Genomic DNA, 17,293 nt, shown 5'->3' with positions numbered 1-17,293 from the left:
GCACCTATAAAAGCAGTGGCATCCTGCTGTTTTCAGCAAGCAGGACTTTGAACATCTGTTTGTACGCAAGAAAATTTGTTAGGATATCCTCTCTGTGAGAAGTAATAGCTTATTCAAGCATGCAAATTTAAAGGTGCATCATTCAGCACCATAACAAAGGTGCTACAATAGTAATATGTGGGAATAAATTGCAGCGAGTTGCAACTGCTTTCATTTTAGCTGAACAACATCAGCACATGCTCACTGAAATCACCTTTGCTCTCTAAAATTTTCCTGTGTGCATATGATGACCGAAATGGCCCCTCTTTTTTTGATTTTTTTCTTCAGGAGCCTGAAACCGAATCAAACAAACAGTCGGACAGCCTGTCAGAGGAGGAGCCCTCCACTCCCCGAGTTGTGCGACCCAGCCCTAAATATCAGCTGTTCCTCGAGAATGATCTGAAGACCAACGGTTTGAGTAGCAAGGATGCAGATGGTCCAGGAGGTGGAGGGTCACTGGGAGAGAACGGCTCCAGGCTGTCCCAATGGGAGAGCACTCGTTCGGGGGTCAACAGCTTCCAAGGGTCCATGGAGTCAGTCGCCTCGCGGGACTTAGAAACTGATCGGGTGGGTGGGGCTGATGAGTGTGTGTGTGTGTTTGGGTTTTGGAGGCTATGTTTGTGCGACTCACTGAAGGGATAGCATTTATGTATGCAAAGGCGCCGCACGGGGTCGTGGGGAAATGGGGTTGGGCGGGGGGAGTGATTGACAATTCTAAGGGGCCTGGAACAAACAGTTTGTGGCATTGTCATGCGTGGCAATATGTAAAGCGAGTGCTCTTTCTTCTGTTTATGAATGCATGGCGAAGGGGTGATGAGCATGTTTTTTCTTCAGTTTAGAGGGCTTTTATCAGGGTTGTGATAGTTTGGGATTTTTCATTATAGTTTGTATTTATTTACTTTTGACTTAATTTTTTTTTAATTCAGTTAATTTTGATTCGTTTTTAGAGCAGGTTTGTTAGTTTTTTTCAAAAATGCTTCAGTTTATATATATATATATATATATATATATATATATATATATATATATATATATATATATAATTTTAATGTATGGAGTCTTAATTATGTAATACAGTAAAGTAAAGTAAACACAATTCTCAAATGCCTGTTTGACCTTCTTTCTGAACGGCCATACAGCAATACCAAAATAAAAGCATTTGAAAATGTACCTCGAAAGCTCATGTCAGATATAAATCGACAAAGACAAAAGCGAAGGACGTTTTCGATATAATAATCATAGTTAGTTTTAGTTACCGGTAGTTCTCATCGTAAGATGTAGTTTCAGTGAGTTTTCTTTTTTTAAAAAAAGCATTTTCATTTTCATTTCATTTTCAATCTTAATTTTTGTTATTTCATAATTTACGTTCACTATAATAACCTTGTCCTGTATTTGAATCCCCGTTAGCGTGGGTTTTATCCAGATACTCACGTTCCAAAAACATGCATGGAAATAAATTACGCATAGGTGTGAATGTGTGTGTGGGGTTGTTGCCATGCAACTGACTGGGGACCAGTCCAAGGTGTACATAGCCTCTTAGCGGTCTGTACACCGGTCAAGTCAGCTGGGGTAGCCTCCTGCTCTCCTCCCAACCCTAAAGATAGTGGTATGAACATGGGTGGATGGATGTCTGAAGCTGTTTTTGAAACTATGAGACCAGATGCAATTAACCTGTTGTCAAACAGCACCATCTGGTGCTAAAAATACAGATTTCAACTTCATCTTCTGGCTGTTTCCAATCATCCATTTTCTCCCGCCTTAAAATGCATGTGTAAGGCAATGTATTAACATTTTTCCTAGTATAGAAATGTGAAGGGATAAGATATTAGCTGTAAATTGTAGTCAAAGTCAAATAGCTACCATATAACAATTGTGTTTGTGTGTGTGTGTGTGTGTGTTTTTTTTTTTTTTACAGACAATGTATGTTGAAAGCCCTCGAGTGTTCAACAGTCCCTACGCCATGAATGTGAACGCATCTGCTGATTATAATCCCATGTACCGAACAAATGAGTTTAAGGTTTGTAATATTTGATCTTGAAACACGATGAGCCTGCTTTTAACAATACAAAAAAAGAACAATGTTCCCACAATCTTGAAAGCATAGCGGTTTCCACAATGGCTTTGAAAGAGTACCGGTAAGTCGTAAAATGCAGGGAGAACTGAGGAGTCAGGCCAACCCTCTCACTGAGTAATTGATGAAGAATTGTGATGAGATAATAAGATCAAAAGGAATCCTGTGGTTAACATAACTTAACCTCACTCCTATCATCATCCAGAGTGGAATTTCTCCTGCCACATCAGAGTGGAGCCTGCACACCTTCAACAGTCACAGCAGCAGTCCTGTGCCTATGGGGGGGCCCGGGCCCGCCGTCATCCCCCCTCGCACGCGATATTCTGCCTATGATTCTCTGTTGAAGAGGAGGAATGATGTTCCCAACTCTGTACGCTTCTGAACAAATACACATTCTACATCTGACATTGCCCCTGAACTTACATTTAGGTTCTTGTCATGCGTCTTCTCTGCTCTAGGTGGTATCAACACACTACAGCATGCGCGCTGCCACTCTGGGTGGCCTCAGTAGAAAAGACTTTATTGAGGAATTGACCAAACAGTTGGATAACTGTCAGAAGGTAGGCCTTATCACCATCAGAATAATCATTATACAATCAGAATAGTTACCAATATTTTGAAATGCACCGCATCATACTGAGACGTTATTTGAATATTTTGGACCTCAAAGGTAACCAAAATATCGAAATCGCCTCCTACAATATTATTTTATGTGTCAATTTTGAATTTGTATTACATTATGTTTTTGCATAGCGTCTAACTAAATTCATTTGAAAACGCAATGCACACTTTTGCTGGTGTTTGGTGCATTTGATGTCTTTATCTGAAGAACAATCAAAGAAATAACATGAAGTGTATGTCCTCTCCAGCGTAACCAGTTCCTGGAGGCTGAGAGTGTGGAGATGGAAAAAGAGAGGAACCAGATTAGGTGATCTCATTGTGCTAATTCTCATCCAACTGTCTTTAGTCTACAGTATGACTGTCTTTATTTCTCATGATTTGGTTCATATTAACCGGGTAAACGTTGCATCTCATATGATACCTCAAAAGAGTAGTACCTTGATTTTTGAGTTGAATTCATTTGGTGACCAAGCTCATAACTTAATATACGAATCTTTTAAATCAATTTTCCCCCTTGAAATGCCATGAATCCATTTCATTTTAATTCCATTCCAAGCTTATTATCTCATCCTTTGCCTTCAGGTTTGAAATGCGGGGCCTGCTGGTCAACAACGAAGACCTACTAAGGACCAACACTCAGATGTCCAATGAAATGAAGCGGATGAGAGAGCAAATGATAGAGATGGAGCGAGCCAATCAGGCTTTGGCGGATAAGCAGAGAGAGATGGAGGTACAAACCAAATATGTGGATTGACAGACAAATGTGGTGACTGACTGATCGTCATTCGTGCAGATTGAGGTGAAGCAGGCCCGCGACATGATGGTGGAGGCCAACACGCAGGAGTATGCCTTTGGCTTCCTCCAGCAGTCCCTGAAAAACAAGATCCAGGATGCTGAGGTACACACAGACAACAAAAATACACTAAACTACTTTGTTCTAATTGTGCTGGTATAAATTCTAATCGAATCAAACAAAACTGTGTACATCAAATATAATGGATATTTTTGTTGAAAAGATAATGAACAATTTTACGTGTGGCCGTGTGTAGGACAGCCTTGAGAAGCAGACGCTGCACTCTCAGTCTCTGTCAGAGAAATTATGGCTGGCAGAGAGACAACTGGAGGAGCTGGAGGTGGACAAAGACAGCAAAAGCAAGAAGACGTCTGAACTCAGCGACACTGTCCTCAGACTGGAGACAGAGGTGCGCTAATAAAGCACAACAGTTACGGTTGTTGTTTTGAAATGAGGCATCCATGATGTTTCACTTCACATATTTTATTACATTTTGGTGCCAAAACCCAGGAAAGAAGGAAGTAAATATACTATTGGAAAATAGTTTCAGGTCGAGTAGAAAGACTAACAGATTCCCTTGTAGCCATAGAATACGGCTGTTTAAAAAAAAAAAAACGGCTACGTGTAGACAAGGCCTTAGTCAGATTCAGGCAAAGACCCATTGCATTTATGGTGGACATTACAAAAGCATTCCTTCAAATATCGATTATGGAAGAAGATAGAAACACGTTGAGGTTAATATGGCTCTCAGGAGCATCTTATGAAGAAGACACCAAGTTGCGCACCCTGAGAATCGCGCGTGTGATGTTTGGCATGTCGTCGAGTCCATTTCTACTGGCAGTCACGAAAAACCTGGAGAAAGATGAAACAAGTCATCCGCAGACGGTTAACATCCTGAAAACCTCACAACTTGATTGCCAGTTCAAGTAATGTTGAAGATGTGCTTGCAAGTGCAAAGGAAATCATGTCCATGGCTGGAATGAATCGCTGTAGATGGGCTCCAAATCCCCCTGAACTACAGCACAAGTGGCAGCAGGAGAATTTCGGATTACACTCTGGAAGCTGAAGCACAAGCCTGTGCATAGAATACCTGAAGAATATCTTCAAAGACAAAGAGAACACAAAACAAAGTGTCTTGTAATCATCAGCTGAATTATTTGAGCCAGTAGGATTCTTAACACCATTCACTCGGAAGTGAAATGTCTCTTTCAGGATATGTGGCACCGAACGTGATGAGAAACTACCAGTTTATGTCACGTGTTCTGTTCTTTGTTACAACTGCAGCTGTTGTGAAATGACTATATACATAAAGATTAGTTCAGTTGACATGAGCTCTCTCAAAGGTGGCAACAGTGGTGTCTAGAACTTCTACAGATCCATAAAATCAAAAATTCCCAGATGGTATGACACTGAGAACCAACAAAGCCAAGTTCTTCACGTGTTCAGTGATGCAAGTGAAAAGGCCTACGGCGCAGTGGCAAAACTTTCAAGAACATTCGGCTGAGGGAAAAACTGTCAAAAATCTGATTATCTCAAGAGTTGTACCCCTTAAGAAACGTACTCTTCCACTTCTGGAACCAAAATACTGGATTTTGGAGGTACAAAGTCAAAGCTGTTATCTGGACCTCTGGGAATCGTTACACATTCATTATTGGTATGGTGTTGGGTTGTCACCTCTATACGACAAATAATATAATATAATAATATACAAATCTAAACGCTTAAAAGTAATAATCATAACACAAGTACCCATGTGTGACTTGTGTCTCCAGCTGGCCGAAGCCCTGCAGACGTCCGCACAGTCTGCAGCAGAGTTGAATCTTCAGCAGAAATTACGTCAAGATGCCCAGCTGAGGATGGAGGAACTGGAGGAGTCTTTGCTGGAGAAGGAGCAGGAGCTGCAGAGACTTCAAGCCCTCGTCGTCAGGCTGCAGGGAGATGTGAGTCTCCCTCCACTACTGCTAGAGTTCAGGAAAGGCTACAATAATATTCGTGCGTGTGATCATATGATACCCGTGTGATGCAGGTATCTGGTAAGCTGATAGACAAGGAGCAGACGCTGGAGGAGGAGATCCAGCTGAGAGAGCGACTCCAGCTGCAGTGCAAGCAGGCGGAGAGGACAGTGGACGACCTCCAAATGGAGCTGCAGACCACCGTCCAGGCCAAAGAGGACCTGGCTAAGCAACTCAAGCAGGCTCAGGTATCCTGATCTTTTTATATTGGCTTGTGATGTGGTTTGATGAAATAAATACGGATCAGATTTCAGATTCAGAAAACGTCATGTATCCCCAATGGGGCAAATAAGGGAGCAGAGCGGCACAGTTATTTATACAGTTTGTCTGTTATTGTCAGAGATGGGCGCATCAGTACATTTTGCCAGTCCATCATTCGTCATTCACCAGAGGTCGGCGCATCGTCAGCCCGTCATTATTTCAAGCTGAAACCAACCTGTCATCGTTAGTCTGTCATTGTTATTTTTCATCGCTGCATTACAGTTCGTCACCGCTATCTGAGGACCATCAGTAAATTTCAATGGTCCGCCAGTCCATCTAAGACTCCGTCATCGTTACTTTAACCACACTCCGGTTTCTGTTAATTGTAACCATGATCTATAATGGTACAGTCAGACTGAAAACAGGCTTTCTCCTTCTCCTTCTCCTTCTCCTTCTTCTACTTCTTCTTCTTCTTCTTGTTCTTCTCCCTCTTCGTCTTATTCTCTTAGCTTATTGGCTCTTTGTTGCATACCGCCACCTAGTGTACAGGAATCGCAAAGAGACTTGGCAGGCTATGCTATCTAGCTAAGTGTTTCCATATATAGTCAATGCAGTCCGCTTGAAGCAACCACACCAGGGTTTCGGACTTGGTCTTTGGTTTTTAAAAACAGTGAGCAAGTGTTTACCAACAGCCATCCTCTTTTCTTTTTTTGCCAAAAACAATTAACCTCAGTTTTGTTTCGGTTTAGTTGAAGGAAAATTCTGGTTCATCCAGTTGTTCATTTGTTTAGCCATATTCTGGCTCCGCCCCTGATTCACACATACCCCATCTGTCTGGAAGTTGTCCGTGTTCCCCAAAAAATTGAATCATTGTCAATTAAGTTCACTGAGTAAGCAGCACACACATCTCTTAGCCATGAATTTAGTGACATTGCTCTGCTATAACGTTCATCACGTCATCTTAGAGTTGGAAGGGGTCCACTCAAAAACACTTCAGCGTTTAGACATGGAACTTTATTGAGGAGAGCAATTGAATCCTGTTTCAGCACCTCTGACTGCCGTTTCAAGACATCCAAAGATCCTGTGTGTATGATTGCAGATTTCACAGTTGGGTGCTCAGCCTTTAACCCTTCCATGCACAAATTATTTGATGATATGATTTACAATATAAAGATTTTTTTTAAAGATTAATTAATATAGGGTATAAAGATTTTTTTTAAGTAATATCGGCAAAAGCAATTTTTAAATAGCCGTCCACTCTAGTGACCACTGTCCTTGAAAGGGCTAAAATGAGCACTTGTATACATGTTTTTGGAACGTGGGATTAGACCGGAAATCTGCTGAAAATCTAAGCGAGTTCAGGGAGAACATGCAAACGTCCGCATAGAAACGTCTAAACTGAGATTTGAACCTACAACCTCTCATTCTGACCAACGTGCCATTTTATGTTTCTATTTAGTGGTTTGGATAACGACTAGATACTGGACACTTAAAATTAATGATTGAGGAGAATTTTTAAATGTGTGCTTGGAAAAACATATGTGTATCTCTTTTAAATGACTTTTGGGAGAATGATTATACATTAATCATGTAGATCGAACTGCCTCTAGAGTGTGTTTACATTCATGACCTAATGAATCAAAACTAAGATGTCCACTTGAATTAACCTCCATGCATACCAACAGTTTGAGGTTAATGGGGTGTTAATTATGCAAATCCTGTTTAGCAATCAGAATACAAACTCCATAATCCCAAAAATGCATCATGTCGCTATTTCTGAACAAACCTAATCTGTACCTTTTCTATATAACCTCAGTGTGTTCCGCTGATGAGGTCAGCACACAGCTGAGAACACAGCACAGTTAGTTTTAAAAGGTTGCATGTAAAGCGACTTATTTATTTCCTACTCTTAGGAGAAAATGATTGACCTAGAGAGTGATGTGGAGGAGCTGCATGATAGTGAGCAGAGATGGGCCGCCAAGCACAAGAGAACGATTGAACAGGTACGCAAATTGCACACACGGAATGGGTTCACCGTGTATTATTTTTGATTCGATCTGGTGAATCCTATTTTGTTTGATATTGACACATGTTCACGTTTCATGTCAAGACTGAGCAGCTGCAGCTGAAGCTCATTCAGGAGAAAGATCTGAACGACCAACTGGAAACTGAGAAGACCATCATTGAGAGACAGGTATGTGCGTGCATGCTGCAGGACGGCCGGAGTGGACCTGGTTAGGTTGGTGAAATTCTGTGAATTTTCAGAGTTGGAAATATTTCACATTAATTAACAGAGACTACAGTCTCTAAATTTAAGGCGCCATTTTTTTTTTTTTCAAAATTTTAAATACAGTAATTCCTAAATGTCTTAATAACATGTGATGTTTTCATCAAACTACTCCACGGATGTGGAATTGTAACATTTTATACACACCCTATTTTCTATCGTGCTGAAATTAGCCCATTTGAAAGGGCAATCCCATCTCATGCAAATGAGTCAGCTCTCATTCCGCACCACATGCTGCTGGGTCAATAGTGAGTACGTATTTACTTGCCATAAAGGCGAGGGATGACGCAACGGGTTGCTGCACTTAAAAAGGGACCGCGAACTGCAAAGCAAGTGCAAGTCCCTACAAGACAGTAGGGATTATTTTTTCCCCTTGTGGATAAGACACTTCATTACCAAGTTGCCAAATACATATACTATATATATTGGCACCAAAAATAACTTGTTTTTAAATCTGATGATTATGGTCCACGTTTCCCTTATTCAGTATGATGTCTATTTTTATCATTAAAACCATTAGTAGTGCTAGTGACATTGATAGCTCTTAAGAGTCATATAAATGTTAATAAAAAAAAAACACCATGCATTCTTCTAAACAATATAAATATGTATACATTTATTTCATTCATGTAAGTTGTTGTTTATTTTTTTAAAGATGTAAATGTACTTTTGGTGGGTTCATTTAATTTTTAGAGATGTAATTGTGCTTTTTTTAAAAAGATGTTAATCAATCCATCTAATCCCTTAAATGATCTTTTTGTGCTCATAGTTCCTAAGATCTTATCAAATGTGTGTATCTCTGTGTCTGTCTGAAGTATCGTGACCTGCGTCTGGAGATGGATGAGTTTGAGAGCACCAAACCTTTGGAGGACGTCATCTCCAAGACGGAGAGTCGTGTCAAAGAGCTGGAGAATGTTCTGAGAACTGAGGAGAGGTATCAATTGTTTTTTTTGTTTTTTTTTAAGAATTGTATCTCCATGTACAGCACTGTATGTAGAGCATTATGTTTCCATAATGTTTCATCAATAAATAAATATGAAATAAAAATTTAAATCAATAAATAAAACCCAGTTTCCATTTGTGTTCTGGGCAGGAACAAAGCCGTTCTTTCCAACACTATTGGGAAACTGGAGAGGAGGATCAACGAGCTGGGAGATCAAATGGAGGAAGAGCACAGGATAGGTGCTGAGCAGAAAGACCTGGTAACACACACGCAGACATGCACACACGCCGTGGTCTAATCATTTTCAATGAAGGCTGACAATGTTCTTGAAAAATCTTTTACAAGTGGGACGAGTCTGAATATACATTGAACAGAAACCAGCCCAAGAGCTGCCTTTACAAAAAATAGTACCTAGTCAAATAGTTTGTAGTGCACTGCATCATGCTAAGGTCTAATGTTTTGACTCTCTCATGTCATCTTTCTCTTTTCCTTTCGGCTTGTCCCATGGCCTCACCACTATCTTAAAAACTTTCGCCTACATCCTTGCAGACTCTTCTTTCCCATAACACACCTGACACGTTCCTCCACCCACTCCAACCTGCTTGGATCAGTTTCTTCACCTCTTTACCACACTCACCCTTGCTCTGAAGTTTTGGCCTTAAGTATTGTTAGTCCTGCTCCCTGCTTTAACTGGTGCTCACAATGTCGTCTGTGAACATCACGGTCCTTTGAATTCCAGTCTATCCTCATCTGTCTGCCTATCCTTCACTATTGCAAAGAGGGAGGGGCTTAGAGCTGATCCCTGATGCACTCCCGCCTCCATCTTAAACTCCTCCGTCACACCTACAGCATGCCTTGGTTACCCACATACATGCCTTGTGCTATTCTAACTTACTTATTTGCCACTCCAATCCTCCTCATGCAGTGCCAGTTTCTCATGTAGCTAGCTAAGATAATCAACTTATTCAAAAACACCGTACGGTATAATGCAGTTGGACACCAGGGCAAACAGCAACCACCAAAATATGAAATAGTTTTCATATTTCTCTCACGATATGCTCTCACATTGTATCTCATTATATTTTGCTGACTCTACCTAATGTGTGGCTAATTCTAGCTTTGGACATATTTTAGTCAATACTTACACAGCCTGTTTTACGGATTCATGCCCAATTTTTCTGTGATTGGTCGCGCAGATGGCCCAGAGAATCCGCTCACTGAAGCGTCAGCTGAACGAGGCCGAGGAGGAGGCCAGCAGGAGGGACGCCCAACTCCGTCACTGTCAACGGGAACTGGCCGAGGAGAGGGAATCCAACGGACGCCTTCAGAGGCAGCTGCTCGACCAACACCTGCAAACAAAGTATGCTCTCGAAACACTCACACACGCGCACACTGCTTGCATTTTGCTAATATGTGCGGTTATGTGTAATACTCTCAAAATAAACACAAGTTCTATCCTTTTCTTTGTCTTTTTTTTTTTTCAGTTCTAAATTTGTTGAACTACTCAAAATGTGCATTGGATCTCAGACATGTTTTATTTTAGGTCTTTTTTTTGTACCAAAACTCTTCATTGGTCATTAAGCATAAAATCAGCAAATACATGAACTATAGTCATGACATTTATATTAATAGAATGTCAACATCAAGCACAATACATATAGATGTGCAGGACGCTTCACAAAAACGTATTTTCATATAATTGTATAGTGCATTTATACATTTTGTTTACTGGGGATGCAAATGGCACCAATTTGTGCAGTGGCCAATACGCATAAGCATTAATAAAGAATGAAGGGTTGCTATGTTTGAGTACATTTTTTTTAGCACAGTGACTATTTGTCACCCTTTAAATAGGCCGATTGACTGCTTACAAGTTTGAAGACAACTGCGATTCTAATTAGAGGACATACCTTGCTTGAACATGTCCCCCTGGTTTTTTCTAGGGGTTTTTGTCAAGGCCTGTTTTTTATTTTCTTTTATTATTTCATTTGAACCAAAATTCAAATGCAATCTCTCATTTTAACTGCTTGATTTTCATAAACTGTGTATTTATCATTATTATTATATATTGCTTTAGTTTGAGCTTTTTTCTCTTTCATTAACCAAGAATTTTGTCCATGTGTGCATATGCCAGGGTCAAAATGTCAAAATAATTGAGTCTTCTGCACTTTTTGAAACAAATGTAAAAGCCTAATTGTTTGTCCTGTTTAGGCGTAAGGATACTCTGACAATTCGCCAGACTCTTGATAACCTGCGGCTGGACCTCAGCGTTGATGATGAAGATGAACTAGTGCCAAAACAGAAAGAAGTGAAAGAGGAACAGAAGGTGCCGGAGCAGACCAGTAAGGTCACAGAGGTTTAAAAATCCACCGTCAATGTGTTAGAGGTTAAGGGCACGTATCACAATCAGAACATAATATGCAAATGTTCTACGGGATCAACTTTATGTGTATTTATGGGAATTATATCTCACATCTTTGCAAGCGCATTCTTCTGTCAAATTTAAATTGCACAGTCACATTGTCCATGTGTAACATTATTTGTAAACATGCTCTAGCTGTATCACAATATTGCAGACAAAAAAAAAAAAGCTATACGTAGCGACACCATGTGTGATCTTAAAACTGCCTACCACATGGTTTCTCCCATGGAAATAACATTTGTCATTCAACTGCTTAAAATGTCACATGTTTTGACCATGTACTATAAATATGCCTTTTTGTTTTTTGTATCACTATCAATAACTTTCTTTATGGATTATTATCATGGAAAAATCTGAAATATGTCAGAAATGTGTACTTTTGGACAATATTAAAAAAAAATCCTAGGATAACTCGCAAGACACTTCATTAGGTACACCTGCACAAGCTCTCATACGTGAGCTGTTTCACAAATTGTCCTCACAAAGGTAACAATGATCAGTTTTGATTGATACTGTCCGAGAGGTAATAATTTAACAATCTGTTTATTGTTTTGGTTGTTGTTCAAATTGGTGATGAACGCTTCTTTTGAATCATTACGTTGCAGGCATCACGAAAGTGGTGGCCAGTGAGTGTAGCACTGACTTTACTCCCAAGTACGAGCAGATTATATTCCCCAAGAACGTATTCTCCTTTTATGTTCCTCTACAGCTACATTTGAATATTTAAGATTAATTGGTAAAGTGAATTTGCAGGGAAGTGAATGTATGAACAAATGAGTACCACTACAATAATATTCTTCTAATAGTCTAATATATTTATTAATGTGCTGATCGCCAAACTCACTGTTGAACGGTCGTGTTAGAGTTTAAAATGTGCCTAAACAAGTACAAACTCACGATTTCAATTTTAAGACAGTGTTTTAGAATTCAATCAGTTGTACAAAAAGGATATTATTATAAGGTTTTGCTACTTGGCGATCATTTGTCTCAGAAAATAATGGGCTCAGTATAAAAATTGTACAAGTTTTCCATGTTGATTTTGTGGAGTTTTGCAGACAATCTTTTGAGTTTTTTTTATGTTGAAAACATTTTCGTATATTATCACAACATTGGCCTTACAGGGTTATGACAAAACGCTGTAAAAGTGCAGAGCGCGGGATTCACACAACAACTTTTACAATGTAAATTATACTGAATAAAAGTTGTCTTCAAACTAATTACGTTATTACTTTTGGGGCAAAACAGGTTTATAAAGAATACAAAATATACTTGTAACTGTGTATTTTGAAGGTGTACTACTGAAAAAAAAAAAACTAAACTAACCAACTTGCTGTGCCTTAAACATCAATGTGTCTCATGTGCTTATTGATTTTTTTTTTAAACATCCAGACTGTAATATGAAGTTATAAAATTGAATTAACATGGACAAAAATAAGGAGGCTCGCGTGGATCCATTAATTTTGAGGAAAATGCCGCTTCTTATATTTGGATCTTGGCCAATGTATTTTTATGTTCTTTGATACTTTAACTCACTGCCTCCTTTGGGCTCATAGAGTAAGTGAGCTGTTTTTACATATATGCAGTATATTATAAAGCTAATATTCAGATGATGTCAGGTTATATCTATTTTGTTTACATTTGCTGGTGTATTTACTTTCCATGCTGTTAGCAATTCAGTCAATTCGATGTATGGCATTGCTGCTATATTTCATTGCTGGTCTTTCCACATTCCATAAAAGAGAGTACTACAATTATTTGCAACACACAACTAAAACATACTACTGTTTTTTTTTGTTTTTTTGTTTTTTTCAGTAAACATTTATGCTGTTCATGTTGGATATTTATTGTTTTTTTTCCACATTTTCTGTCTTTGGTGAGAAGTTTCCTGAATAAATTCTTCTCCAGTGTAAACATGTTGTTGTTTGCTCATATTTTTTTATTAATCAGATAATAATCTTACATTATATGAGGACCAAATCGTTTCAGTTAGTTGCTTGTGGCAGAACTGCATGCAATGTGGTCTTTCGGTGTTTACATGTCTGAAGTGACATGCGGTCACGGGTGGGAGAGCATGCGAAGAGTAACAAATTACATAAAGTTATTTTCAATTGTAGTTCTGCCGCCTGTGCTTTATATTGGATTTCTACGTTCCGAAAAGCAGAAATGGCACGTGTTACGACACCACCATCTGTTGGTAAAATTACTGTACTACAACAGAGGACTGAGCCAAACTGAAGTGGCAGCATGAAGCCACACAGGTTGATTTAGGTGCCTTTCTTCTACTCTAAACTGGGTCCTAGCTCGCTAGCCTGGACAGTTTGTCAACTGTTTGGCTGAAAATGATTTAATCTAGACCGTATTGCTGGTGACAAAGTTAATTAATTTAGTTTGCGCTAATAGTGGCAGCTACAAAGGTGTCTGTGAAGATCATTCTCCCATTAACAAGACTCAAAACATTTACTATAGCAAAGTTTTAAATTAAAAATGGGATTTTTAACCGAAATATTTGTTGTTATGCTTTTGTTCAACAGTTTGTGTTTAAAATGTTTGCCCATTATAATAAAAATATTTATAAAAGGGAACATCATATTTTTTGTATTTGGTTTAGAACTGAATCAAAATTGATTTCTTGCCGTTCATTCTGTGTGACTGTGGCATAAGTCTACACGTCTATAAATCTAATACAGTTTTACAGTACTCTTAAGAGCCAGTGTCACTTGCAATATATTATCTGTCCAGTAGGTGACACTATGTGTATGTAATTATAACAGCACAGATGATTGTTGAAGGGCCAGCTCACGCCTTTATGGGTCCCGAAGCAGAATTTGATGCAGAATTTGATTGTAAACCATGTTTATGTTTAAAGCTAATTCACTGCAATCCCTTCCAGTTAAAACACATAGTTGACATTGTAAAGTCAGTTATTGTTGTACGGTGTCGCGCCACACCTTGCGCCTTATTGTGTCTGTTGGTCACCTCTTTTTCCCTGAACTTCAGTACCTTTGTCACGGACTTGGTCGGCTGTGCTCTTGAGTTTACGCGTGGTATGCTGGGGAAGTATTGCTTTGTTGCAAATTAAATAACGGTTTGTGGAATATCAAGAAGTCTTTGCTCCTTTGGCTGTCCGACAACATGTGCGAATGTGATCCATGGCGATACCCATCAAATTCATTATGACCAATGTTGTTGTTTTTTCTGAAAGCTGATAAATTAGTACAGGGTACTGTGCAAAAACACTGACCGCAAAATAGGGTGTTCTGGAAATTATAAAATGTTAATGTTTCCATAGGTATTAATAGAAAGAGATTTTATTTGTATTTATACTATATGGGAATTGAAAAGAATACAATGAGCAACTATAGTTTATCGGTAACAATAGTGCTTGAACGTTTTAGTCACCAGTTTAGAATTTACTCCACCTCCAACCACCTTGGAAAAGAAAACGGTTGCATCTTACCACCAATTAAGGCAGGGGTCTTCAATCCTGCTCCTCGAGGGCCGCTGCCCTGCCTGTTTTTCATCTCTCCCTGCTGCAACACACCTGATTCGTTTGATCAGATAACCAGCAAGGTCAGCAGACGCTAGATAACAATCCTGATCATTTGAATCGTGTGTAGCAGCAGGATGAGATGGAAAACATGCAGGACAGCGGCCCTCAAGGAACAAGATTGAAGACCGCTGAATTAATGGAAGAAGTCAGTTCATGTTAACTTTAGTATTATTCCTTTTTTTCATTCTTTCAGATTACATCAAATGCATCTATTTTGCCTTTGGCTGGTTCTGGGTGTGAGTGCAGCTTCTCAACACCGAAACTTGAAAAAACAACAACAACAAAAAACATTTAGGGTCAACAATGTAATGTGAACAATTATCTTAATAACTGCCGTCTTGCAGAAAATGCTGAAACATGAATTTGAAATGTGTGTGTGTCTATTTGTGCATGTGTTATAACCACCGTCTTCTCAAATAAACCTGCCACCCCAGATTTTAATGACATCCTCCTGGCAAATGACACTGGAGACTATGTATGTCTTCTTTTATTGGATTCCAAGGGGATCTGGCGGGAGGAGGGGTAATGTCAGACAGGTGTATTGTCAGACCGGAAAGGCTATTACCAGAAAGGAAGTGGTGGTGGTCGTAAAGATTTGCAAATAAAAGCATCTAAATTTTGCAAATAAAAGCGTTTACATTTTCATCATGAAGTGATGGTAGTAAAGATTTGAAAACAAAAGTGATGAAAATAAAAAAGATTACATTTTCACAACTTGTAAATCGCGCATTAACGCTGCTTACGATTGGCATTCCCCCCTCGTCTTTTGTGACGAGGCGGGCAGCGTAACCAGCGTGACAGTAACGTGATTATGTTTAAAATGTAGTTAGTCCATAGCCTAGTAGACATCTGCTTCTGAGTTCACTACGAGCATAACCCTTAAGTTAGTTTCCTCTGACTTAATTGATACTACGTTATAAGTACCTTGAAGAAGAACCAGAACCATAATTTTGATTGTCAAAACCATAATCTTATAACATTTGGCTACTTTTAACTATAGTATAGAAATTTAGAAAAGCCTTTGTAACATTGACGTGTGCACGTCGTACTGTTTCTACTTATAATACTCAATATTTCTACTTATAATTTCTAAAAAGTCATGTCATGATGTTGCATTATGAGAAGAAACTTGTAATAATATTTATATAAAATGTCCTATAATATTTAAATACCTGTATCAGAATGTTATGACCAGTAGCTGTTTGTAATATTCATGTTATAGTTGTTAAATATGTACATATTTATAAAGTATTGTATAATTGTAGTAATCACAGTTTATTTATTTTTACTTATGTATTTTTTCAATACTGTACAGAATATCAGAGGAAAAGTAGGATCTTATGTAAAGGGGTAGGACTAGATATTAGTTTATACTTCCTCATACCCGCGTTCGAGCATCTAATTTGCCTTGCCATATTTTTAATTGTTTTCTTCTTTGACCTATAGAAAAATATATATTTGTATTTCAATTTTAATTTAAATATTATTTTATTCACATGTATGAGAGAAAGACAAGCAATCAATAGTGGCTGCTACATAAAAGATAAAAACCATTGCATATAAAATCATAACATATGAATCAACCAACTGTCTGCTAGATGCATTTTGCACTGCAGCATTTGTCTTATAATGTCTCTTATAATGACATTAACACTGACACAAGACTGAACCACGATTTCCTATATATATATATATATATATATATATATATATATATATATATATATATATATATATGTATATGTATGCATTATGCTGTAGCATTAATGAAATAACTGAATATGAAAGATGAGATGGACACGATCATTTATTTAAGATTTTTGACTAGACAATTGACTGTTCGAAAAGACACATTCAAAAAGTTTAGTTAGGCCAAATGTATTCAAAGAAAAAAGTCTCGGAGCTCTAAAAAGACCACGAGGACATCCCCTGATGTTAACCCTCAGGGAGGGCAAGGGAAACATCCATCTTTGTATGACCTACCGTTTATTCCATTTCATTTTCCATCCAAAGGTTGGCACGGATCAGGGCAGCTGTCTGTCGGTTCTTTTCCTGCTTTTTAATGCCCAAGACATAGTCAAGTTGATTAAAACACACATACACACAAAAATGTATTTTTAAACAAAAATGTAGCACTATCTTACCAGGTACCTTATGGATGGCTTCAATACACTATTCAATAATACATAACAGATGCTGTTGGGCAGAATGTATAGTGTCCATGAAGTGTCCACGGATGCATTTTAGCAAGAAATACACAAACTGGCATTACCTTGTAACGCAATTGCATTTTTGGTGTGCTGGTGAACTTTACAGAGACGAGTGGGTTTAAATTGGGGGCAAAGCGGGCAGTG

General features: G+C 38.6%; 1 protein-coding gene across 6 annotated transcripts in view; it reads left to right on the top strand.

Moving 5' to 3' along the window:
* The window catches only part of LOC147135231 (uncharacterized), a 49,864-nt gene extending 36,564 nt beyond the window's left edge, over window positions 1–13,300 (top strand). For all 6 annotated transcript variants that reach the window (XM_086053846.1, XM_086053845.1, XM_086053847.1 and 3 more), the window contains 16 exons: window positions 328–606; window positions 1,955–2,056; window positions 2,316–2,480; window positions 2,569–2,670; window positions 2,980–3,038; window positions 3,314–3,461; window positions 3,525–3,629; window positions 3,781–3,933; window positions 5,297–5,464; window positions 5,551–5,724; window positions 7,651–7,740; window positions 7,848–7,931; window positions 8,840–8,958; window positions 9,118–9,226; window positions 10,164–10,327; window positions 11,179–13,300. In XM_086053846.1, the coding sequence (XP_085909972.1) occupies window positions 328–606; window positions 1,955–2,056; window positions 2,316–2,480; window positions 2,569–2,670; window positions 2,980–3,038; window positions 3,314–3,461; window positions 3,525–3,629; window positions 3,781–3,933; window positions 5,297–5,464; window positions 5,551–5,724; window positions 7,651–7,740; window positions 7,848–7,931; window positions 8,840–8,958; window positions 9,118–9,226; window positions 10,164–10,327; window positions 11,179–11,329 (2,172 nt within the window). In that variant the 3' untranslated portion in view covers window positions 11,330–13,300. The remainder of the gene's footprint in view (window positions 1–327; window positions 607–1,954; window positions 2,057–2,315; window positions 2,481–2,568; window positions 2,671–2,979; window positions 3,039–3,313; window positions 3,462–3,524; window positions 3,630–3,780; window positions 3,934–5,296; window positions 5,465–5,550; window positions 5,725–7,650; window positions 7,741–7,847; window positions 7,932–8,839; window positions 8,959–9,117; window positions 9,227–10,163; window positions 10,328–11,178) is intronic.
* Window positions 13,301–17,293: the final 3,993 nt, after the last annotated feature.

Source organism: Filicampus tigris, chromosome 15, assembly GCF_054856515.1.
Source record: "Filicampus tigris isolate MCC_2025a chromosome 15, RoL_Ftig_1.0, whole genome shotgun sequence".
NCBI classification, from domain to species: Eukaryota; Metazoa; Chordata; class Actinopteri; order Syngnathiformes; family Syngnathidae; genus Filicampus; species Filicampus tigris.
Note: the sequence above shows the minus strand (reverse complement) of the source record. Positions and strands in the feature narration are given on the sequence as shown.